Source organism: Chiloscyllium plagiosum, unplaced genomic scaffold (genome assembly GCF_037043375.1).
Source record: "Chiloscyllium plagiosum isolate Xiang-an unplaced genomic scaffold, Cpla_swu_hap1 HiC_scaffold_26, whole genome shotgun sequence".
Classification (NCBI taxonomy): domain Eukaryota; kingdom Metazoa; phylum Chordata; class Chondrichthyes; order Orectolobiformes; family Hemiscylliidae; genus Chiloscyllium; species Chiloscyllium plagiosum.
In genome coordinates, this window is record NW_028270164.1 from 26,036,040 (window position 1) to 26,063,029 (window position 26,990).

General features: G+C 40.1%; 1 protein-coding gene across 3 annotated transcripts in view; it reads right to left on the minus strand.

The window, feature by feature from the left end:
* LOC122563195 (copine-8-like) overlaps window positions 1-26,990 on the minus strand; it is a 664,955-nt gene that overhangs the window by 207,666 nt on the left and 430,299 nt on the right. For all 3 annotated transcript variants that reach the window (XM_043716737.2, XM_087973593.1, XM_087973594.1), the window contains exon 11: window positions 22,688-22,729. In XM_043716737.2, the coding sequence (XP_043572672.1) occupies window positions 22,688-22,729 (42 nt within the window). The remainder of the gene's footprint in view (window positions 1-22,687; window positions 22,730-26,990) is intronic.

Genomic DNA, 26,990 nt, shown 5'->3' on the forward strand with positions numbered 1-26,990 from the left:
CTGATCCTGCTCCAGCAGTTAGCAAGATCTTAACGTGGCACCTTTCTGACATCAGCCAATTAAAAGTCTGTCTTCCAATTGAGGATAATGGTCCATTGGCAAGCTTTGTCACCCAAACAGCTCATCAGCACCACCACTAGTGGTGACAATTGCTGAGGCTACAGTTCTCAGGAGAAGATCCCTCAATAACGGAGGTGTTCAAAAACAAGTAGGTTTGGTGAAGGGAAACTGGAATCACACAGGAAGGTCCCAGTGATTAGAGGCAGGTTGTAGTACAATGGTGTGGCATGACTGTTGGTGGGTGGACATTTCTGCCAGTGGGCATTGCTGTGGATCACTAGGCAGCCATCATGTAGGGTGCTGCGTATAGCACCTAGAAATCGTTTGGGGATTGTCAAAGTTTACCTAGCAGCTTGTCTACACAGTATTGGGTGCTCCTGATGCAGGCTAAATGTCCACATAGTTGAGAAGTTGTCCTTAATTAGCCACTTCATTGACTCACTTGGCAGCACTGCAGACTGCTGCTGCTGGTTTGACTTAGCAATGGGAGTGCATCAGGCTCCCTTCTTCATGCTTTTCCTTAGCAGATTCTCAACCCTCTCTCTTTTCATCCCATCATCAATAAACCAATAACATTAAATCCAATGTTCCTGACAATGTAGTACTCTCACAGTAGTGCACTGAAGTGTCAACCTAGATAGTATGTTTTGGCATTCAGATTGAATCTTGGACAACTTTCTAACATAAAACATGTGCAGAAACTTCAGGATTTAATCATATATGTCATAGAACTGCTTCTTCTCAGTTTTCACTGGCTCTCAAGAATTTACTAACCAAGGCAAATGGAAGAAGTCCATAGTAATGAGACTCTTAGCCCATTGTAAAAATGCTCACCTAGGAATTGTGCAGGGTATGCTGAAATATTGAGTGTTCATGGCTATCAAATCAATAAATCTTAATTTGCTAATTGTGTTTTTCAATTTTAAAGCATTAGGAAAACATAATCATGATATCACTGACAATGCAGAACACTGTTATGGGAAGAGAAGATCATGAAATGTTCCACTGGGACATCTTCATGTAAAAGGAACCATATAAGTAATTGTTGACATTTTTCAAACTGGAGAGAAGACCAATAATTAAGCTGTTTTTAAGTTGTTGCAATTGGGAGGCAAAATAGCTGAAAACAACTGAAGATATCTGGAAAGCGTAATATTCTGACCAGTTACACTGCTTTTAGAAAGGATCATTACCCTGCAACATTTTTCATTGTAACTCTTATTCAGTGCTTTGTGGAGAGCACAACACCAAAGCTTATAAACTGATACTTTTTCAATACAGACAAATGCAGGAAATGAACAGCTATCATGAAAAAGGTTCAAGGAGAATGGGAGCACTAATATTAAAGTTGATCTCTTCTTGTCAGCAAGGCAATGTTAGCTTTGACACTTTGCCATTAAATTGAAAAGGTGAGAATTACAACTTTAACAATATAGTTTGAACACTATCATAAATTGCAATGTTTCCCAAATCACAATAATCCAGTATAGTGCAAAACCAAATTGTTTATTTATATGTGACTGCCGGAGCTCATTTCCCAGATAATAGTCTCATTTTATATTCATTAATATGTTGGTGAACAACACTTGAGAAAGCACTTGTCAAACCAATGTAGTTGGTTTGAGCTTCTTAGGCTGTGTTCAGTTGCTGAAACAGTTGCAATCATAAATAGAGACTGAGAGAAAAAAAAGCTTCTTGTGCACTCATTGCCAGCAGTAATAGGAACACTCCCACAGTGTGAAACAGTTACTTATTATGGTTAACTCAGAGTACCGGATTTCATCAGTCTTACACTAAGCAACATTTGGAGTATAGGACAGGTTACACAATTAGAATGATTGGCATTATCAAGATGTGGATCAGATGTTAGGGCTGAAAACAACAAATGCTGGATCACAGCGTGTCAGGCAGCAGCCATGGAGAGACAACAAGCTAATATTTCAAGTCTAGATGACTCGTCATCAGAGCTGAAGTGGAGGGGTTGGCACTTATGCCAAAGTTATGGGGTTGGTTTGGAGTGCTGGGGGAGAAAGAATATTGATAGTTCAGATTAAGTGATCGGAATGTGAGGACGGCAGAACAATGGTGTGCCTAACTGCCAGACTTGAAACAACAGACAGTCTGGGTGTGAGGAGAAGAGAGAAGACATGGTGACAAAGAATGTAACAAGTAAAACCAAAAAAAAGGGAAGGAATGGGAGTTAGTTCACAATTTGAAGGGTGTTGAAATCAAAATTAAGTCCAGAAGGTTGTAAAGTGCTTAGTCCGAATATGAAATGTTGGTCCTCCAGTTTGTGCTGGAACACTGCAACATGCTGAGGACAGACTTGTGGGCATGCGAGCAGGAAGCTGTTTTAAAATGACCGGCTATGGGAAGGTTGGGGTCATACTATCGCACAGACCAGAAGTGTTCTGAAGAAAAGTGTCACCCGTGGTTTCCCACCCACTGGGATTGACAGGGCCCTCAACTGCATCCGACTTTGACCCTTCCCATCACTCACAACAGCGTGATCGGGTCCCCCTTGTCTGCATTTTTCATCCCACCACCTCTGATACAAAGGGGCATTCTCCGCCACTTCAGACAACTCCAGCAGAACACACTACTAAACACATCTTCCCCTCACTTCCCCTGTCTGCCATTTGCAGGGATCATTCCTTCTGGGACACCGAGTCCATTCATCAACCAATAGTACCTGAAATGAAGGCATTCTTCAATTTACCATAGTCACTTGAGTAAATCAAGAATCTTGTTTGTTATCAATGGGAGATGAATAGTACCGTTGTACGTAAAGTGTAAATATGTTTCTATCTACTGTGTTACAGAACTACTTAAAATACAGTTTTCTACACACCTCTGATTTATTTTCCTGTAATAAATTTCAAGGAATAATATTTGAATTTGAGTGATTGTTGTTTTGGTTGATAGTTTACAGACTAATTACTGCTATGACCAAGGCTGGAGGAGTACTCCACAGGTCACAAAACAACATAAAAATTGCTCTTCCAGGTACTGAGATGGTCAGTGACCTATCTATATCAGGTTCTAAATTTTAAAAAAAATCAACAAGGATTGTTCTCAAATGCATTTGTTGTTTATGAAAACAAAATGTATTAAATTTAGGTCCAATATTTGGTTAATATACACAGTTGGCAATATATAGGCATAAACATCTATCCCACCCAATAAATAAACTTCATTCATGAATAAATAAACTCCACCCATCCCCTACCCACACACTCACTTCCAAGAAAAGTGGGAAAAGATGCATTTCTGTGTAGAAAATGAATTTCTGAATAAAAACGCTTTGGCCAATTAGTTACTCTTGACGACAAAAGTGGAGTGTTCCAAAATACATTCCTCCAGTGTTCTGGCACGAGTGGTAAAGCCACTAATAGGACTTGCAGACATAGCTTTCTTAAGAAATGCAATCCAAGAAATACAAGTCATGATTTGGAGATGCCGGTGTTGGACGGAGGTGTACAAAGTTAAAAAATCACACAACACCAGGTTATAGTCCAACAGGTTATAGTCCAACCTGTTGGACTATAATCTGGTGTTGTGTGATTTTTAACCAAGAAATACAATTTTGAGAAGTTCCTTCACTCTTTCAGAAGCACAATTAGATTTCACCCTGAATTTGACAAGATAATTTTCATTTCAGAAATGGAGAGATCAGTTGGGCAGTCCTTCCTTGGAGGCTTCTTGTCCCCCAACGAAAGATGAGACAGAATAAGAAATGTTTGTAACCAGTGCCTATCTAAACAACTCCAGCAGGGATTGACAACAAAACAAGCCGTTATCACTAGTTATGTGATTTTTAGGAAGCTTTGTTCAAGAAATCTCCAATATTTCACTGTGAACTTTTCAACAACTTATTTTAAAGTTATGGTCTGTGTATTCCCACAAAGCTTTAAATAAAACACTATTTATACAATTTTTCAAAACTTAGGTCATCTGGAAATACTAAATATGAAGTGATGTTGCAACATTCTATAGAGGGTAAAACTAGATCGTAGATAAATAACAATAACAAAAACAAAAAAAATAATTATTGCTGCAAATAGTGGTATATTGCTGAACCCTTTTTCTTTGCAAAAATAAATTGATCCAAAGAGATTAATGACAAATATAAGAACATAGAACATAGAAGAATACAGCGCAGTACAGGCCCTTTGGCCCTCGATGTTGCGCCGATCCAAGCCCACCTAACCTATACTAACCCACTATCCTCCATATACCTATCCAATGCCCGCTTAAATGCCCATAAAGAGGGAGAGTCCACCACTGCTACTGGCAGGGCATTCCATGAACTTACGACTCGCTGAGTGAAGAACCTACCCCTAACTTCAGTCCTATATCTACCCCCCCTTAATTTAAAGTTATGCCCCCTTGTAATACCCGACTCCATACGCGGGAAAAGGTTCACACTGTCAACCCTATCTAACCCCCTAATCATCTTGTACACCTCAATCAAGTCACCCCTAAACCTTCTTTTCTCTAATGAAAACAGCCCCAAGTGTCTCAGTCTTTCCTCATACGATCTTCCTTCCATACCAGGCAACATCCTGGTAAACCTCCTCTGCACCCGTTCCAGTGCCTCCACATCCTTCCTATAGTATGGCGACCAAAACTGCACACAATATTCCAGATGCGGCTGCACCAGAGTCTTATACAACTGCATCATGACCTCAGGACTCCGGAACTCAATTCCTCTACCAATAAAAGCCAGTACGCCATAGGCCTTCCTCACCGCACTATTTACCTGGGTGGCAACTTTCAGAGATCTGTGTACATGGACACCAAGATCCCTCTGCTCATCCACACTACCAAGTATCCGACCATTAGCCCAGTACCCCATCTTTTTGTTATTCTTCCCAAAGTGAATCACCTCACACTTAGCTACATTGAATTCCATTTGCCACCTTTCTGCCCAGCTCTGCAGCTTCTCTATTTCCTGCTGTAACCTGCCACATCCTTCCTCACTGTCAACAACTCCTCCGACAAATGATCATATTTGTCATGCGACATACACTTTAATTATTCAGCATATTCCCTGAGATTTTTAATGATTTGTTAGACAAAAGTGTCAGAAAAAAATACATTTCTATCAGCGTATGCATCTCTGTATGTCAATCACAGAAGTGATATATTTGAACCTAGAGTCAGGTTATACTGAACAGTCACCATATGTTGATCAAGTCAAATTTAAAAAGACAACATTCACCTTGCGTTAAATATTCTGCACTTTGCTCATGAGGCAGGGGCACTTGTCCACTGAGGACTACACGCCTGTCGCTGGTTCTGACTGACCTTCCCCACTCACTCCACACAACCCATAATGTGGGCGGCACGGTGGCACAGTGGTTAGCACTGCTGCCTCACAACGCCAGAGACCCGTGTTCAATTCCCGACTCAGGCGACTGACTGTGTGGAGTTTGCACGTTCTCCCCGTGTCTGCGTGGGTTTCCTCCAGGTGCTCTGGTTTCCTCCCACAATCCAAAAATGTGCGGGTCAGGTGAATTGGCCATGCTAAATTGCCCGTAGTGTTAGGATAAAGGGGTAAATGTAGGGATATGGGTGGGTTGCGCTTCGGCGGGGCGGTGTGGACTTGTTGGGCCGGAGGGCCTGTTTCCATACTGTAAGTAATCTAATCTAATCTAATCTAAAAATAATGTCAGAAACCCACTCCTACCTAATAAATCCCTTACCTTACAGCTTGATTTTTCATGACCTTAGATTGTCTGCCAGCAGCAATCACTGCCTCAACTGAGGTTCATAAAATCAAAGAAATGTTATGGTACAGAGGAGGCCGTATGGCCTCAATTTTGCTCCCGAACTTCAAATGACCACTTCAACTGATGGACTCCATTCCTCAGCTGGATGAGAGTTCAGTAAACAACTTTGACTCAAACTTAGCGATGAAATTAGCTTTTTGTCTAAAAAGGCAAAACAACCAGTAAAGGTAAGGCAGGCAGAGAAGTACTGCAATAAAGGGAGAAGAGAAGCAGGAACAGAAAAAGTTCTGCACCAGACTCTGGAATGGTCTGAAGTGAAAGACTATGCATGTTGAAAATCTGAAAAATGCGGGAAATACTACAGTTCTGGCAGGATTTGTCGAGAGAAAAACAGAAATTATGAAGCAGAATCTTGTTGAGGTGTCCAGGCACTTATGGGCAAGCTGAAGAGCCAATCAGAGACCTGTACTGGGTCTTTCATGGAAGACCTAACAAGCCTAATGCCAATGAGGCACTGCTGAGGTGACAAGCAGTCTCTGTCCAGAATAAGTATCCAAGGGCCAGAGTTTAGCAGCTTTCACACATACCCTGATATTAAATAATAAATGAGTTAAAACTAATGTTCAAAAGTTAAATAACTGAATTTCATATTAACGTGTTGAGCACTCATATCAACTCTTCACCAGCTCATTCCAGGGAAGAAAATAAAGGATATATCTCGTGCAACTGGTGGAGGCAGGTTCAATTGACACATTCAAAAGGGCATTAGATGATTAATTAAATAGAAACAATCTGTAAGGATATTGGAAAAAAGGCATTGAGTTATTATGGTCATTTGGAGGTCAGGAGCAGAAATAATGGGTCATATGGCCTCCTCTGCACCATATCATTTCTTTGATTTTGTGAACCTCAATTAATCGTACAGCTAATAAAGCGGGAGGCTAGTGTAAAATGATACTGAGAAACCATGGTTTATTAAAAGAATCAGCCAACCCCCACTTGAAACATATTTACCAATGTGCACAGTTCATGTACTATATATTTTGAATGTTCTACTGTAGCAATCAGCTTTTCAATCTGGTTTGAGTGGGCCAATCATGCAAGCCTGATTAATGACTGTTAGCAATTAGAATACATTTAGAACGAGCATTTATTAAATAACTAGTTTGAAATAGTACAAGTATAGGGTAAAACTATAAGTTTTCCCTTCTGAGGACTGCTTGTTTCTCTAGCAACAAGCGAGATGAATATTATCAGATAATGACCCCAGTCGTTAGGGTCAGAAAATGTTAAGGAATCGAGGGCAAATTGGTCAACTGAAGATTACAGCTTGTGTTTTCAGTGTGCAATCAATTTCTCATTTCCTGAGACTGGAGCATGTACTGAATTATTAATATTATGATAATTATGATCATTGTACTTCCATTAAACTGGTGGATTCTACTCATTAGCTGTTTGTGTAAGCAGTAAGATAAACACTCTCCAATACATAGATACTTTTAACAAATTACACACTTTAAGCTGCTTGAGGACGTCCAGTAAACTAGTTTCATTAAGATGATTGCTAGATTGTGGAAGTTAATTCGTCTGTGGTGGTAGAATAGATGTTCCTTTCATGTACCATCATTTGATTCAATAGTCTGGTCAGGAATTAGACCAGTCACACTGGATAGCCATTGTGAACAGCTCATTAGTGGGCCTTATGAATGCCTCCGAAGGTTAATAATTAATAACAGGCAAATGTTGACAATGAAATCTTTGCGAGTAGCTTTGATGACTGAAGATGGCATTTGAGGGAGTTTATGAAATTGATCAAGACAAACAGAATGGGAGACCTGAATATACTTTAGGTACAAACGCTTTAAAGTAGACAATGGAAGGTGAAAAGTAACTGAAGAAAATGCTTTTACTTTGTGTCTCAGACGTGACTTATCATGACTTAAAGTCAGATATTTTAAATCAAAAACAACTTTTATGGAACAATTGAATTTGTAAGTTTGATAGGACTATGCCTGAAAAGAGTGGATGTAATGATAAGTTTTTGAAGGAAGCCATTGTGAAAGACAATGGAGAGGAGCCTTCACTGAGAGGATACTGACTAATTTCAGACTAGTATTCTTGAAGAGGTCGAGAAGTCATCAACATAGAAGACACCAAGAAAAGAGAAAGAAGAGAAAGTGAAGTCATCCTTCCTTACCTGGACCTGCTACTTGTTACAGTTTGATTAGATTCAATAGACAATAGACAATAGGTGCAGGAGTAGGCCATTCTGCCCTTTGAGCCTGCACCACCATTCATTATGATCATGGCTGATCATCCTCAATCAGTATCCTGTTCCTGCCTTATCTCCATAACCCTTGGTTCCACTATCCTTGAGAGCTTTATCCAACTCTTTCTTAAACGAATCCAGAGACTGGGCCTTCACTGCCTTTTGGGGCAGAGCATTCCACACAGCCACCACTCTCTGGGTGAAGAAGTTTCTCCTCATCTCTGTCCTAAATGGCCTACCCCTTATTTTTAAGCTGTGTCCTCTGGTTCAGGACTCACCCATCAGCGGAAACATGTTTCCTGCCTCTAGAGTGTCCAATAATCTTTAATAATCTTATACGTCTCAATCAGATCCCCTCACAGTCTTCTAAACTCAAGGGTATACAAGCCCAGTCACTCCAATCTTTCAACATAAGATAGTCCCGCCATTCCAGGAATTGACCTCATGAACCTACGCTGCACTCCCTCAATAGCCAGAATGTCTTTCCTCAAATTTGAGACCAGAACTGTACACAATATTCCAGGTGCAGTCTCACCAGGGCCCTGTACAGCTGCAGAAGAACCTCTTTGCTTCTATACTCAATCCCTCTTGTTATGAAGGCCAGCATGCTATTAGCCTTCTTCACTACCTGCTGGACCTGCACGCTTACCTTCATTGACTGGTGTACAAGAACACCAAGATCTCTTTGTACTGCCCCTTTATCTAAATTGATTCCATTTAGATAGTAATCTGCCTTCCTGTTCTTGCCACCAAAGTGGATAACCATACATTTATCCACATTAAACTGCATCTGCCATGCATCTGTCCACTCACATAACCTGTCCAGGTCACCCTGTAGTCTCCTAACATCCTCCTCACATTTCACCCTGCCACCCAGCTTTGTATCATCAGCAAATTTGTTAATGTTACTATTAATACCATCTTCTATATCATTAATATATATTGTAAAAAGCTGCGGTCCCAGCACTGATCCCTGCGGCACCCCACTGGTCACCGCCTGCCATTCCGAAAGGGAGCCATTTATCACTACTGTTTGTTTCCTGTCAGCCAACCAATTTTCAATCCAAGTCAGTACTTTGCCCCCAATACCATGCGCCCTAATTTTGCTCACTAACCTCCTATGTGGGACTTTATCAAAGGCTTTCTGAAAGTCCAGGTACACGACATCCACTGGATCACCCTTGTCCATCTTCAGAGTTACATCCTCAAAAAATTCCAGAAGATTAGTCAAGCATGATTTTCCCTTCATAAATCCATGCTGACTCTGACCTATCCTGTTACTGCTATCCAGATGTGTCGTAATTTCATCCTTTATAACTGACTCCAGCATCTTTCCCACCACTGAGGTCAGACTAACTGGGCTATAACTTTCTGCTTTCTCTCTTGCTCTTTTCTTAAAAAGTGCTACAACATTAGCCACCCTCCAATCCGCAGGAACTGATCCTGAATCTATCGAACTCTGGAAAATAATCACCAACGTATCCACGATTTCTCCAGCCACCTCCTTCAGTACCCTGGGATGTAGACCATCAGGCCCCGGGGACTTTTCAACTTTCAGACCTAACAGTCTCTCCAACACCAATTCCTGGCAAATATAAATTCCCTTCAGTTCAGGTCCTTCAGCCACTGTTACCTCTGGGAGATTGCTTGTGTCTTCCCCAATGAACATAAATCTGAAGTACCAATTCAACTCTTCTGCCATTTCTTTGTTCCCCATAATATATTCCCCTGTTTCTGTCTTCATGGGCCCAATTTTAGTCTTAACCATTTTTTTCCCTTTCACAAAGCTAAAAAAGCTTTTACTATCCTTCATTATATTTTTGGCCAGTTTACCTTCGTACCTCATTTTTTCTCTGCGTATTTCCTTCTTAGTAATCCTCTGTTGTTCTTTAAAAGCTTCCCAGTCCTCCGTTTTCCCACTCATCTTTGCTATGTTATACTTTTTCTCTTTTGACTTTATATGTTTCTTAACTTCCCCCATCAGCTACGGCCACCCCTGCCTCCTCATAGGATCTTTCTTCCTTTTTGGAATGAACTGATCCTGCATCTTCTGCATTATACCCAGAAATATCTGCCGTTGTTCCTCCACTGTCATCCCTGCTAAGGTATTGCACCATTGAACTTTGGCCAGCTCCTCCCTCATAGCTCCATAGTTCCCTTTATTCAACTGAAATATTGTCACTACCGATTGTACCCTCTCCCTTTCAAATTGCAGATTGAAGCTTATTGTACTATGGTCACTACCTCCTAATGGCTTCTTCACTTCGAGGTCCCTGATCAATTCTGGTTCATTGCACAATACCAGATCCAGAATTGCCTTCTCCCTGGTAGGCTTCAGCACCAGTTGTTCTAAGAATCCATCTCGGAGGCACTCCACAAAGTCTCTTTCTTGAGGTCCAATATCATCCTGATTCTCCTAGTCTACCTGCATGTTGAAATCCCCCATAACAACTGTAGTAACATCTTTGCGACAGGCCAATTTCAGCTCCTGATTCAACTTACACCCTACATCCATACTACTGTTTGGGGACCTATAGTTAACTCCCAAGAGGGTCTTTCTACCCTTAGAATTTCTCAGCTCTATCTATACTGACTCTACATCCCCTGAATCTAGGTCCCCCCGCGCAAGGGACTGAATATCATCCTTTACCAACAGGGCCACCCCACCCCCTCTGCCCGTCAGTCTGTCCTTACGATAGCACGTGTAGCCTTGAATATTCATTTCCCAGGCCCTGTCCACTTGAATCTACGTCTCAGTTATCCCCACAATATCGTATCTGCCAATTTCCAAAAAAGCCTCAAGCTCAGCCATCTTATTTCTAATACTTCGTGCATTCATATATAGTATTTTTAATTTGTTACTGCCCTCAGCTTTCCTATCAACCCCTATTTCACTCAACCTTAAGGCATGGTCCCTTTTTGAGTTTTCTGCTTCATTGATACAGTTGTCTTTCTTGACTTCCCTTGTTTTAACTTTCCCTTCAATTTCCTTCTTAAACTTCCAAACTTGTCCCCTCTTCCCCGCTATTTAGTTTAAACGCAGCTGTGTTGCAGTAGCAAACCTACCTGCCAGAATGCTGGTCCCCTACAGTGTGGAAACAGGCCCTTCGGCCCAATAAGTCCACAACGACCCTCTGAAGAGCAACCCACCCAGACCTATTCCCCTAACACTACGGGCAATTTAGCATGGCCAATTCACCTAATCTTCACATCTTTGGACTGTGGGAGGAAACCAGAGCACCCGGAGGAAACCCACGCAGATACGGGGAGAATGTGCTTTTTAGCTAGGCAACATGTTTTATATTTTAAATCTATAATATCTATATCTATAGTTCCAATTAAATTCAATGATTCATGATTATGGTTGCAATGGATTATTTAGATACATTGATAATTATTATGCATAAATTACTTCTTCTAAAAATATTTTCTGCTTTGACAAGATGTGCCATGTTTAACATGTAGCCAATCTTAAAAATAAACTTCCCCATTCCTAAGTCCTCACTTCCAAACTGAATATGATAGTTACATTGACATTTCTCAACTAAAATGAAGAATTAAGCCATCAATTAAAGTCAAGTTAAGAATCAAACTAATCAACAAGAAGTTAAATTATTCAAATTACCCTATTACTATTGGGACCATCGTAGAGTTGGACAGAATGGCTCTTATTTCTGATTGCAACAACCATACACTGAATGAAACGTTTATTTCAAATGAGAAATTTCTGTTTTTTTTAATCACTGATTAGAGATTATGTTCCTGTGTGAATTATAGCCGGCACATGGATTAATTTGTTTCTGTTATACTCCGTTATTTTAAATAGATTAGTAAATGCTTAAAAATAACTTGGACAAGAATTTAATGCAATGATGTTAATTGGGAGACAAGAATTAATAGACAGGGCCAATAATATTCTGCCATGCCTACTTTTAGTCAAAAATAGCTGCTTGAAAATTCAGATATCTCAATGCTTTTAGAGATTCTGGTCACATTCATTACATTTTGAAGACTTCCTGCTTAATATTTTTGAGGACTTGAGTTTTGAAGGATTGTGGGAAAATTGGTTTATTTCATGTCCTTTAGAGATACCTGGATTGATCTTAAAGGGGTCACTGACAGGTCGCTTTTAAGTGTTGGATTTTTAAAAAAATAATGCAGTTCTTGGAAATCACATGGTTTCAGCTAATTCATTGAATTCCCATCTGGGGAAACAGATCACTAAATCTATGACTGGGAGTGGAAGATTTTTGCTTAGAGATTGTTTAGTTTTTAATTGAGGAAAGGCCTGCCTTGCTCATCTCTCAGCTGTTCTTCTGAAGAGCATCTGGAACATCTCTCAATACTGTATTTCTGAGCAAGGTGCCTTTGCAAAGACCCCAGGCACAAATATGCCTGCTGAATGCCTTTATGTGTGCCAGAACACTTGATCGCCAATCATTGTAACATTCTGTGCCTTAATTACTTTTCCTCTGTTATTGACCTAAAGTGTTTCATCTCAAAGGATATCTTTGCCATAACAACTCCATTTTCTTTCTGGAGAGAGAGAGTGTGTATGTGTATACATGTGTGTATGTGGGTTTATGTGAGTACACATTTTAGATTATGCAGAAGAGTAAACACTTATAATTTCAGGTAACAAATTATGAGTTGACCAGTTTTTCATCTTTGTTGAGTTTGTTTTTATTAAAGAAATCCAGTTGATGGATATTATTCTGCTAAAGTCTGAGTGATCATGCTAAGATCTCAGTAAAACAATTTCATTTGTGTTGGAATTCATGCAATAATGAGACTAAAACTTTTTTTCACCTGATCATAGCATAAAGTTAGGGGCTTGCAACAAGGCACCAATGCTGACTGTACTTCTGAAAGTGGGGTAATAAGAACTGAAATATGATGAGGTATGATATGCTTAGTTTCTTCTGCTGCATCATTAAACCAACACAGATTTAGCAGTTGCTAAGAGTTTTGTGGAGATGGAAGATTTATCCCTTAATGATTTAAAGAAAAAAAAAGAAAGCTAATAGAATTGGTGGACAAATTGAAGCTAGATTTGGGAAAAGAAAAACAGAGAAAAGTAAAAGAAAGGGGTGGTATGGTGGCTCAGTGGTTAGCACTGCTGCTTCACAGCGCCAGGAATCCGGGTCAATTCCATCCACAGGCTATGTGAATTCCATCCACAGTCTATGTGAATTTGCACATTCTCTTCGTGTCAGCGTGGGTTTTCTTTGGGTGCTCCGGTTTCCTCCTACAGTCCAAAGATGTGCAGGTTAGGTGAATTGGCCATGGTAAATTGCCCATATTGTCCAGGGATGTGCAGGCTAGGTGGATTACCTATGGGAAATGCAGGGTTACAGGCGTGAGTCTGGATGGGATGCTCCTCAGAGGCTTGGAGTGGACTTGATGGGCCGAATGTCTTGTTTCCACACTGTAGGGACTGAGTGTTTCAGAAAGATGAAAGAGAAAAAGAATTTAAAAGGCTGGAACTAGAATTGGAAAGGTAAAGAAAAAGTGAAAACAAAAGTGAGGCAGGACAGTGAAAAAGAGTAATTTATTGGAATACCAGCTTCGAAAGCTAGAACAGTTAAAGAAGGACATTTCAGAGTCTGAGGAAACATTCAATGGGTAAAGATTTCAGTCCAAATCAATGCTCTGGAGGGAACTGTTTAATTTTTTTGCAATGCCTTCTAAAATTCCCAGAGGCTGTTCTCTTGAGAACAATTGACGCTGAATAGCTGAAATGGTGAAGAAGTTAACTCAGTTCTTCACTTGATCGGTTTACTGATGGAGATTCAGTCACATTAAGCCTACAATTTTACAACTAAGCTATTTTCAAGAAATTATGAGCAACCTGAGTATAACATAATTAAAGGCTTCAGCATATGACCCACAGATTCCAGGGTATAGAAACTTCAGGTGGGATGGTGAGGGGCTCCTGTATTGAGTCCAAATGAGTAAATCTAGGAACAAAATGGAACAATTGCATTCCTAGGAGCATTCTATAAAGCTGCCAACAGACAGGAAGAAATAGAATGACAGTTTGTATGCAAATTGATTGATTGTTGTTGTCACATATACTGAGATACAGTGAAAAGTATTATTTTGCATGTTATATAGGCAGATTGTACCATACAAAGTGCATCAGAGTAGCAGAACAGCGTGCAGAATAGCGTGTTACAGCTGCAAAGAAGGTGCAGAGGCAGATCAGAATTAACATTTAACAGGTTTGTATGGAAGTCTGATAACAGTGGGGAAGATAAAGTTCTTGAATCTATTCATAACTTCTGCCCAACAGTAAAGCTTGGAAGAGAGTATAACCAGGGTGAGAAGGAATGTTTGCTTATGTTGGCTGCTTTGCTGAAGCAGTGGGAAAAATAGATAGTCAATGAATGGAAGGCTGGTTTGTGCGATGGAACTGGGCTGTGTTCACGGCTCTCTAGTTATCTGTGGTCTTAAGAAGAGCAGTTGCCAAACAACACTTTGATTCATACAGTTAGGATTTCAGAGAAGTGTTAAAACAAAATAATAGTAGGGGATTTCAACTCTTCAGTACTAACTGGGATAGACAAAATGTGAAAGACGTAGAGGGCACAGATTCTTAAAATGTTTGTTGGAGCGATTTTTAAATCAGCACATAGAAGGTCCTGCAAGAGAGGGTGTGATGCTGAATCTAATTTCCGGGAACAAAGCCAGGCAAGTGGTATAAGTATCCATGCGAGAGTTTCATGGTAATGACCATAATCCATTAAGACTTATGATAGTTATGGAAAAGAACAAAGAAAGACATTAAATTAATGTTCTGAACTGGGATAAGGCTGATTTTAATTTGATAAAACAGAATCTAGTCGAAGTGGACTGGAAGCAGCTACTTCTCGGAAATGATACTGCAGAGCAGTGAGTTTCATTCAAAAAGAAAACAGTAAGAGTGCTGGGTCAACATCTTCAATTAAAGGTGTTGGAACCAGCAATCTAGAGAAATCTGAATATCAAGGAACATTTAAGACTGAATAAAGGGATATTGTAGATATTAGATTACTTACAGTGTGGAAACAGGCCCTTAGGCCCAACAAGTCCACACCGACCCGCCGAAGCGTAACCCACCCAGACCCATTCCCCTACATTTACCCCTTCACCTAACACTACGGGCAATTTCGCATGGCCAATTCACCTAACCTGCACATTTTTGGATTGTGGGAGGAAACCAGAGGACCCGGAGGAAACCCACGCTGACATGGGGAGAATGTGCAAACTCTGCACAGAGAGTCGCCTGAGGCAGGAATTGAACCCAGGTCTCTGGCGCTGTGAGGCAGCAGTGCTAACCACTGCGCCACCATGCCGCCCCAATGAAGATTAGGTATAGAAATCAGGGAGAGCAACTGTAGTATATTTGAATAGATTAGCAATGAGACAGAGTTGATTCTGGCCAATCGAGCAGGTTTAGAATTTGATAAATTCCTAGGGCAGTTGAGACTTATCCCAGGCTCTGTGTGAGGTAAGGGAGGTGATTGAAGGGGCCCTGCATTAATTTTTCTAATTCTCTCCGTCCACACAAGAGATCTGCGAGGATTAGAGGACAGCTAATGTAGTAGCATTATTCAAGGAGGTATTAAGAATAAATCAGGGAAGTATAGGCCCCTGTGAGTCTAACATCTGTCGTGGATAAACATTTGGAAAAAGATTTCTGGGAGATGGAGAGGCTAGGATTCATCAAGAATAGTCAGCATGTTTTTATCAAGGGTAATCATGTCTGACAGGTTTGATTGAGTTGTTTGAGGTGATGATGAGTAATGTATATTAGGATAGTGCAGTTGATGCAGTCTACGTGGACTTTAGCAAGGTTTTGGCAACGTATTGCATGGGAAACTGGTCAAGAAAGTAAAAGTCTATGAGATTCAGTGCAATTTGGCAAACTGGATTCAAAATTGGCTTAGAAGCAGCACGGAGAAGGTAATGGCTGAAGGCTTTTTTTTGTGACTGGAAGCCTGTGTCCAGTGTCATTCCACAAGATTCTGTGTTGGATCTCTTGCTGTTTGTAGTGCAACCTAATGATCCAGACATGAAAAGGAGTGAATATCAGTAAGTTCGCAGATGAAACAAAATTATTGGGGTGGTGAATAGTGGCGAGGAAAGCCTGAGATGGCAAGATGTTATAGGTGGACTGGTCAGATCAGCAGGATAGTGGCAAATGGATTTTAATTCTGCAAAGTATGAGGTAATGCATTTTGAGAGGATTGACTAGGCAAGGTGATACACAGTGAATGATGGGTTTAACAGAGGATAAAACAGACCTTAGTGTGCATGCCCATAGATCCTAAATGCCACAGGACAGGTGGATAGGGTGGCAAAGAAGGCATATGGGATACTTTCCTATATTAGTTGAGGTACGGCATACATGATCAGGGAGATTGACATGAAACTACTTCGATTGTTAATTCAGCTACAGCTGAAGTACTGTGTGCAGTTCTATTATTACACTTTAGGAAAGATGTGATTGAACTACGAAGGGTGCACAGAGGATTCACTGGGATGTTGCCTGGATAAGTGTATTTCAGCTGTGAAGAAAGCTTAGAGATACCGGCCACCTTAGATTCATCAAATCAGTCCAGCAGTTTCAACTCTTCTCATTTATGAACATGAGTTAAGAGATCATCTGAAACTAAACTGCAACTAGTAGGATAGATAAAGGGAAATCAGAACATAGAACATAGAAAAGTACAGCACAGAACAGGCCCTTAGGCCCATGATGTTGTGCCGAGGGTTTTATCCTAATGTAAAATATAGTAACTTAACCTACGCACCCATCAACTCACTGCTATCCATGTGCATGTCCAGCAGTCACCTTCATTTCTAAGGGAGTAGGGTGTAAAATTAGAGGTTTTGCTAAAACCATACAAGGCACTAGTCAGACCACACCTGGCACAGTTTTGGTCCCCTTAACAAAAGACCATATTTGAGACAGTCCATAACAGTCTCATTAGATTGATTCTTGGTATAGAGGACATGTTTTATCAGAAGAAGCTGAATGAATTAGGCTTATACTCGTAGGAATTTTTTAAAAAATGAGAAGACACTTTATTGAAACATCTACAATTCTTAACAGACTTGACAGAGTAGATGCAGAAAGGTTGGTCCCCATTGTGGGAGAGGACAACAGGTCAGGCAGCATCCAAGGGGCAGGAGAATTAACGTTTTGGGCAAAATCCCTTCACTAGGAGAAACGTTTGCCTTAAATGTCGATTCTCTTGCTCCTCCGCTACTGCCTGACCTGCTGTGCTTTTCCAGAACCACACTCTCGCCTCTAATCTCCAGCATCTGCAGTCCTCACTTTCACCACCCCTTGTGGGAGAGTCTAGGACCAAAGGGTATAATCTCAGAATAAGAGACGTGGAGGATTCAAAACAGAGACGTGGAGGATTTTATTTCTCTCTCAGAGGGTCATAGATGTGCAGAATTCTTTACCACAGAGGGTTGGTTCTTTAACATATTCAAAGTTGAGAATGACAGATTTTTAATCAGTGAAAGAATTAATAGTGTTGGGAATAAGGAAGGAAAGAGGGGTTGAGGGTTCTCAGATCATGATCTTATTGAATGACAGAGCAGATTCGATGAGCCAAATGGCCTACTCTGGTTTTATCTTATGATCAAATCAAGGAAAACATTTTAGAACAAAGGAATTAACTCTACATATTATGGGACGAAGTGACTTGCTGTTAATTTAACTGGGTGGGTAATCGTGAATCCATGATAATAGTCTAAGAACATGAGTTCATATCTCACCATGGGAGACGGTAAAATTTGAATTTGGTAAAATTTGAATTCAATAAAATCTGGAATTAAAGCTAGCCTAATAGTGATCATGCCATTGTTTTGCCACTGTTGATTGCTGTAAATACCCATCTGGATCACTAATGCCCTTTAGGGAAGCAAATCCCACTATCCTCACCTGGTCTGTCCTACATGGGACCCATAGCAATGTGGTTGAATTTGAAATGACCTGAAGATCAAATCAGGGGAAACTAGGAACAGGTAACAAATGCCAGCCTTGACTGCAACATTCACATCTCAGACAAGAATAAAATCCTTCCGTATCCATGATCAGAAAGCAGTTCACAGGAGCCAATGGCTCAGCTTGAAATTTCACAAGCAAAATGAAGAAACGGGCAGGAAACATGCCAAAGAAGACAAATATTTCAACCAGGGGAGGAAGTATTGGTATCATTGCCTTTATCGGGTGAATCATGGAAAGCATAACTCAGTGGTCCATATAGGATAGTCAAAAAGATTGGTTATTATTTGATTGACATCCTAGGTTGCTGGGAAAAAGAATTGGCTGAGTCATGTCAATATACAAAAGCAATACCATTGTTAGGAGGAGGATAAACAAACAATGGGATGTCAAGTAGTAAGGTCAGTGGAGGTTGAAAAAGATAATGACAATGAGGCAGAAGAACTAAACGAGCCCTCTCCCAACCAGCTGGCTAACAGTGAACTATTCTGGAGGCTAGGCACTGTGCTTTCATATTTAGACGCAAAACAATGAGGACATGTCACAAGGCTACCTGTAAAATTGAAAGAAGCCTTTCGGGACCAACCAGGGGGTCTAACTTTTGCAACACATGATGTGAATGTGGGAGGAGCCTCTTCCACAAAACAGTAGCTTCAGGTCCACAGAAACTGGCCCATGTAAAAACAGAAATCCATATTGGGAGACTGCCAAATTGAACTCAATCAAAACAGCTGGAGTTCTCCAGTCATGTTAGCGCCTGAGTTTATGGTTCAACTGGATTCTGCACAAACGACACGAAGGTCAATGTATTAACAAAGAGAGATTCCTATCCAATTCCTCAATCATAAAACTAATAGACAGAGTTGGCTGTGTGATATTTCATACCATAATGAAATTGTTGCAGTGGTACTGACAGGTTCCTCTAACGTTCTGAACGAAGACAATATCAGCCTTTGCCGTACCAGACAATCTTTGCCACTACTGAGTGATGCCATCAGGGGTAGAAACTGTCCTTGCCACTTTTCAGAGACTAATTCATCAAGTGGTAACCACTTATCTGTGTGGTTTATCTTGACAATGTATTGGGATACAGTGCACTTAGAAAGGCCACTTGAAACAATTAGAAACTGTATCAACAAAATTGAAATCAACCAATTTAGTAATAAGCCTAACCAAAAATGAATTTGGAAAAGTGTGGTCTCTTTCCTAAGGCATATAGCAGGGCAAGGCCAATTACTGCCAACAACAATAAAAGTAAAAACTGCGGTGAACTTCCCTCTCTCTAAAACTAAATGAGGAATTATGAGGTATTGGGTTGTGTGGTTTCTATCGCAGGTTTGTACCAAACTTTAGTAATATGGTTGCTCCACTGACAAATTTGTTACAAAAGAGAGCCAATGTAATATGGTCAGAGGAGTACTCAGCATGAGTTTGAGAGGTTGAAAGCAATTTGACCTTCAAGATAGCAATGAGTGCTAGTAATCTTGTTGTAGGAGTAATCCTATTACAAGAAGACGAATCAAGAATAGAGAAGCCAGTTGGATATTTTCTCAAAAACCTGATTTGACATCACAGGAAATATTCTACAGGGGAAGAGGAAACCCTATAATTGCTATTGCGTTTTGAAGTATATGTACCCAGGGAAACATTGGCTCGTGCTGATTGTAGCCTTTAACTTTTGTGGTAAAATTCAAGAAAAAAAGAGAATATCAGACTGGTCCAATGTAGTTTACTATTCAGTTTTATCACTCAAAGATTGTTCACATTGGCAATTACATTGTTTTAATGCAATGTTTTATGAATAATGCAACTGTTTGAATCACAGTGAATTCCATGAAAGTGTAAGGTTTCAGTATATAGGTTATATGTAACGAGGGAAACAGACTTTGTGCGTGCCTTAATTAACACATTTGAGAACAGTATTTTGTTTTCTCCAAGGCCGAAATTGTTATGAAGGCTTCACATTTAATATTTTTTTGAAGACCTGAGTTTTGGAGGATTATGAAAAAACAGATTTATTTCAAGTTCCATGGAGACAACTGGATTCCTTTTTTAAGGGGGTCACTAAAATGTCACTTTAGATATTGGATTTCTTTTATTTAAACAGGACATTTTTTGGAAACAACAGGAACTCACTTCTGGGAAAACACATGACTGATTTCATGATTAGGAGAAGGGAAAGCTAGTTTAAGTTGGAGATTATTTGGCTTTCAGTTGGAGAAAAGCCTGCGAAGGGAAATTGCTACAAAGTTAATTTCTCTGCCTTTCTGATGTACTCTTGTTGAGAATTCAATGTGAAGCCTGATTGCCTGTTCAATACCATCAGGAAAAGCTCTTGATATTGTATTTCTTGAGCAAATTGCATCCACCCTAAAGACAACTGCTCACTTTTTGCATTTTCAATTAATTGATTTTGTTTTATAATAAATCAAAAATGTTGCACTTAGTAAAGAAATTTTGTTGATGGATCTTTTTATTTTAAGTCTAATTTAGAGCAAGCATACGACTGACCATATCAAGAATTGAGTAAAACAACTAAATTGATCTTGTGTCCTGTGAAGTAGGGGGATTAGGAGATGGTGCAAGTCTCCTATTACAGTTAGAGCAATTACATAAATTCTTGGTTCACACCATATTGTGAAACTATAGCCAGAGACACATTAAAAATTAAGCAACTTTATCCATATTGATGTCACTTCAAAATATTTCATGTTGAACATTTCTTAAATTGATGGGAAAAAAAAACTCTTATTGTTTCCTTTGTGAGTCCAATGTTAGAACAATGGAGATGCAATCCACTTTTTTAAAAGTGAAGCGATGTAAATGTATTTCTGAAAGCAAGACTTCTCAGCAAAAGTTTACTTTATGTTAAAGTAAAATCTGAAACATGGACTTTGCTGTGTTTTTTAACAGTGAGCGGTTGGAGTCAATTTCCTCCCAGCATGTAGAATGCATCAGAATTAACTTTAGAAAAATGCTAACAGAACTTTAATTTCATGAATCAAGTGAATTTAGACACAATACAGATTTAGCTATGAATGGAGTGACAGAGCAAGTGCCAACAGATTATTCAGAACCAAAACCAGAAATGACTGGAAAAGCTCAGCAGGTTTGGTAGTATCTGATTTGATTAGATTAGATTACCTATAGTATGGAAACAGGCCCTTCAGTCCAACAAGCCCACACCGTCCCTCCGAAGAGCAACCCACCCAGACCCACCTCCCTCTGACTAATGCGCTTAACACTATGGGCAATTTAGCATGGTCAATTCACCTGACCTGCACATCTTTGGATTGTGGGAGGAAACCTACGCAGACATGGGGAGAATGTGAAAACTCCACACAGACAGTCGCCTGAGGCTGGAATCAACCTGGGTCCCTGGTGCTGTGAGGCAACAGTGTTAACCACTGAACCACCGTGCCGCCCTGTGGAGAGAATCAAAATTAGCGTTTTGGGTCGAGTGACCCTTCCTTAGAACAGGTTATTCAACTTCATGTAATGCTGAGTTAAGGATTCTTATTAAGAAGAAAATAAATAATCATCAGAAAGATCAGAGAAAAGGGGCAAAACAAAAATGACCAATTTATGCAATATTCCAAGCCATAACCGAAATGGAGAGGCAAACATTGAATCTCAGGCCAGACCTGAAATTAATTATCTTAATGGCATGGGTGATCAGGTTAGCAGTGAAAGAATAAAATCAAAAAGAAAATTCCCTCAAAACCCTAATAACATTTCAGAACATCAATCTAACAGTAAAATGGTGCCGTCAAAGTATAAAACATGCCAATGTGTTTCAATGAAGAAAATGCATATCAAGACAAAGGAGATGTGTTAGGAAGTGACCAAAAGCTTGGTCGAAAGCCAGAGCTCAAGATTGGCTCATAACGAAGTAAAGGGAAATCGAAAGGGAGAGGAATTTAGGAAGATAATTCCAGAGAGTAGGCCTTGTTGGCTGATATTGGTGGGATGAACAGAGAGAGAGAATGATGCAGAATTCAATTCCAGATGTGATTTCAGACCAGAAGATTAATTTTGTTCTCTATTATACATAATTATCACAGTTAACCACTATAACCTTCAATCCTGTGCCTACTCAGATTCCTATCCAGTTCTCATTAAACATTATTTAGTGCTGCATTACCAGTTACTTTATCACATGATGCTTCTGACATTTAGAATTACTGATAACATAAATGTGAATTTTTTAAAAACGTGAGTGAAATATGGAGAGCAAGAAAAAGCCACTGTGCCAATAGATATTGTACATTGAAATTTAACTGAAGCCCCTGTTAACACAAGTAGTCAGTACAGACAGTGACACATATGGTATTATGTGAATTACACTGAACCGTGCAACAGTTAATCAGCGAGCTTCAGTGAGTCAACCATTAAGAAGCTGCACACAGCAAAATTCATGATAATCGCAAAGATACCCACCAGCCTGACACATAAATTACTGCAGACCAGACGGCATCTGATCTTTCCAGAACTCACAAGAGCCAATTAAGATGCAGAACGTAACAGGGCCTGGCTTTCTGGCTGATCAGATCTAATGTAACTATGTTCCAGTGGATCATTCCTATTTCACGTGTCATTAAAATGCATAACTCTTACCTCCCATCTCTGTCCCAGTCGTATACCTCCACCTTGATTGTTCTGTAAAGAAAGAAAAAAATAATTAATACCCTATGCCAAGCTAGAGGTGAGTTAATTATTTAAGATGATTACCTGTTACAGTTAACATTCTCTGTAATTCCAAAGAAAGATGCTGTGATTACAATTTCTGTAAGTTAGATGAGTCAGATTTTGAAGCATTGTTGGGACCTAATTATCCTTGTAAAATGTACTAACCCATTTGTGGACTACCGGCAAGTAATTGCTTACTTACAGACTCATACATCATACAGCATGGAAATAGATCCTTCAGTCCATGCTGACCAAGTTTCCCAAACTAACTTAATTTATTTGCCTGCATTTGGTCCATATTCCTTGAAACCTTTCTTATTCATGCACCTATCTAAATTACTTTTAAATGTTGTAATTATATCCACATTTACCATTTCCTCTGGCAGTTCATTCCACACATGAACCACCCTCTGTGAAAAAGTTGCCCCTCAGGTCCCTTTTAAATCTTTCTCCTCTCACTTAAAAATATGACCCTAAATTTGAAGTTCCCCACCCGAGAGAAAGGACCTTTGCCATTCACCTTATCTATGCCCCTCATGATTTTAGAGACCTCTAAGGTACCCCGTCAACCCTCTGCATTCCAGTGAAAGGAGCCCCAGTCTATGGGGTGGCACAGTGGCTAGCACTGCTGCCTCACAGCGCCAGGGACCCGGGTTCAATTCCTGCCTCAGCTGACTGTCTGTGTGGAGTTTGCACATTCTCCCCAACTCTGCGTGGGTTTCCTCTGGGTGCTCTGGCTTCCTCCACAATCCAGATGAATTGGCCATGCTAAATTGCCCATAGAGTCATGGGTAAATATATGGTAGGGGAATGGATCTGGGTGGGTTACTCTTCAGAGGGTCGGTGTGGACTTGTTGGGCTGAAGGGCCTATTTACATTCGGTAGGGAATTTAATCTAAATCCTTATAACTCAAACTGTCCAGTCCTGGCAACATCCTGCTCAATCTTTTCTGAACCCTCTCCAATTTAATAAAAATCCTTCCTATATACTTGTTTAAATCCTACAAGGATATCGGAAAAATGGAACATCTGAGTTTGGAATTTTAACATACAATATGACCAGGCTAACCTTTATGATATAGACATTTAGTTCATTGGAAAATTTGCTTTTAATGCAGGTAGAGTCATATAGCACAGAAACAGACTCTTTGGTCCAACTTGTCCGCACTGTCCAGACATCCCAATCTGACCTAGCCCCATTTCCAGCACTTGCCTCATATCCCTCTAAACCCTTCCTTTTCATGTACCCATCCAGATGCCTTTTCAGTGTTGTAATTGCACCTGCCTTCACCAATGCCTGTCCACCAATTCCTCTGGCAGCTCATTTCATACATGCACTACACTCTGTGTGAAAATGTTACCCCTCAGGTCATTTTTAAATCTTTCCCCTCTCTCATTCAACCTATTCCCTCTAGCTTTAGACTTCCCATCCTAGGAAAAAGACCTTGGTATTCACCCTATCAATGCACCTCATAATTTTATAAATCTCTATAAGGTCCCTCCTCAACCATCGAGGCTCCATGGAAACAAGTGGTAGCCTATTCAGTCTTTTCCTATAACTCAAACCCTTCAGTCCTGGCAACATCCTCATAAGTCTTTACTGCACTCTCTCAAGTGTAACAACATCTCTCTCAAGTCTAACAACATCTCTCCTCTAGAAGGGTGACCAGAATTGTATGCAGTATTCTAAAAGTATCCTCATCAATGGTCCTGCACAGCCACACATGACATCCCAACTCCTAAACGAAATACACTCACCATTGAAGGCAAGCGTGCTAAATGCCTTCTTCATCATTCTGTCTACTTGTGATTCCACTTTCAAGGAACTAGGCATCTGCACCCTAAGGTTTCTTTGTTCGGCAACACTGCCAACGACCCTAACATTACCTGTATAAGTCATGTCCTGTTTTGCCTTAGCAAAATGCAACACCTCACATTTATATAAATTAAATTCCATCTGCCACTCCTCAACCTATTGGCCCATCTGATCAAGGTTCCATTGTACTCCAAGATAACTGTCTTCACTGTCCACTACACCATCTATTTTGGTGTCACCTGCAAACTTACCAACCATACCTCCTATAGTTACATCCAAATCATTTATATAAACGATGAAAAGCAATGAACACCGCACAGATCCTAACGGCACATCACTGATCACAGGCGTCCAGTCTGAAAAGCAACCCTCTTCCATCCTCTGCCTCATACCTTCAAGTCAATTTTGTATCCAACTGGCTAGCTCCCCCTGGATCTAACCGTACTAACCTAAATGTTAGGTAACGAACATTTTTCATCCTAAAATTGTAAAAAGGCCACAAAACAGAACGATCTAGGTGTAATTTTGCAAAAACAATTAAACATTACGAACAGACCTTAAAAGCGGTTTATTCCAAAAAACCTTTTATTCATACAGGGAATGACAGCTCCACTGGCCTGGCCAGCATTTTTGCCCATCTGGAGAAGGTGGTGAGGATCTGCCTTTTTGAACTGCCAAAATTCATTTGATCAAGATGGAATCCTGGGCTTTGTACATTGAGGCATAGAATTTAACGGCCAGAAAGTGAAATCTACATAAACATTACAGAAGCAGTGTGTATCCTTCTGCAGAGTTTGGAAGAGGTTTGGGAAAAAAAGTGAAACATTTCCAGGAATAGAATCCCGACAGTATGCAAACAGGCCCTTCAGCCCAACAAGTCCATACCGACCCTCCAAAGAGTAACCCACCCAGACCCATTCCTCTACCCTACCCTATGTTTACCCCTGACTAATGCACCTAGCCTACACATTCTTGAACACTATGGGTAACTTAGCATGGCCAATTCACCTGACCTGCACATCTTTTGACTATGGGAAGAAACCAGAGCACCCAGAGGAAACCCACACAGACACAGGGAGAACGTGCAAACTCCACACAGACAGCTGCCCAAGGTTGGAATTGAACACAGGTCACTGGTGCTATGAGGCAGCAGTGCTAACCACTGAGCCATTGTGCCACCCCTGGAATGAGGGATTACAAACATGGAAACAGATGGGTGAAGTGATGGTTCTGTTTCTTACTGCAATGAAAGCTAAGAGGAGTTTTAAGAATTTAAAATCAGGAAGGGTTTAGGTAGAGCAAATAAGTAATTTATTAGTGGATAACCTCAAGTTAAAGGTAATTGGCCAAACAGCTGAAGAAGGTATGTTGAAAACATCTTAACGCAGTAATTAGTATTTCAAATGCACTGCTTGATGGCAATAGAGTCAACAGAAACTGAGATTGTCCCAATTGACTGCTGTAGCATGATTGTGGAAGAAGGGCAGAAATTCTGATATACACTATTTGTTTCTGCCAATCTTCTGCCAGATATCAGGAGCACTGAGGAATTTTCTGAGAAGCGTATGAGAGAAGTGTGTTCACATAACTCCACTTCTTGTGTTGCTATGCAGAATTTGTATTATTTCCTCTGAGGAAAGACAGAAGCGAGGACTGTTAGCAGCAGGACAATCTTCATTGATGTAATTGAGGAATATCACATAAATATCGCACAGGTAGGGGCATGCAGTGCCATCTGACACCAGGGAATCAAAGTAATTCAGTGCTAATTTCTCTTTTTATATTGTATCAAATAGGAAGAAGAAGATTAAAACAAAAACATGCTGAGATATCAAATAGGAATACAAGAAAAAATGCTGAAAGCATAGCTGGATTGTTTCTACTTTCTCCTTATATGTAAATTGCATTGTTAATTTTAATTTAGTAGCTTATAGTAATAAAACAATTCCTTACAACTTATTACTAAATTGATGCAGTGAGATGCTCATTTACAAATGCTTAACATGCCCAGCTAAAATTTTCCTTTTTTTACAGAAAACGGTATTTCATCACATCGGTTCTCTCCCATATTTTGTTTTTCTAGAAGTAAAATTTAACTTTATGATGATACCAAAGAGGGACCCAACGAATAGGGTGCACATTATACACCTTGCCTTATTTTCCTTTTTAAGGAAAATTGGACAGTATAACAGACAGCTAATTTTCTATCACATTTCTTTTGCCCTTGTCAAAGTGGACGTTACCTTTAAAAATTTGAAATGGAGACATTACACATGTGTATGCCTATAGTCTGGTTTGTAATGACATTGTTCCAGTAGCTTCGCAGGATCAATATTTTAAAAGGTTGATGATGTACAAACTGCATAAGCAACAAGACAAAGTCGTTTACTATAGCCTGCCAGTCTATTTGAGGAT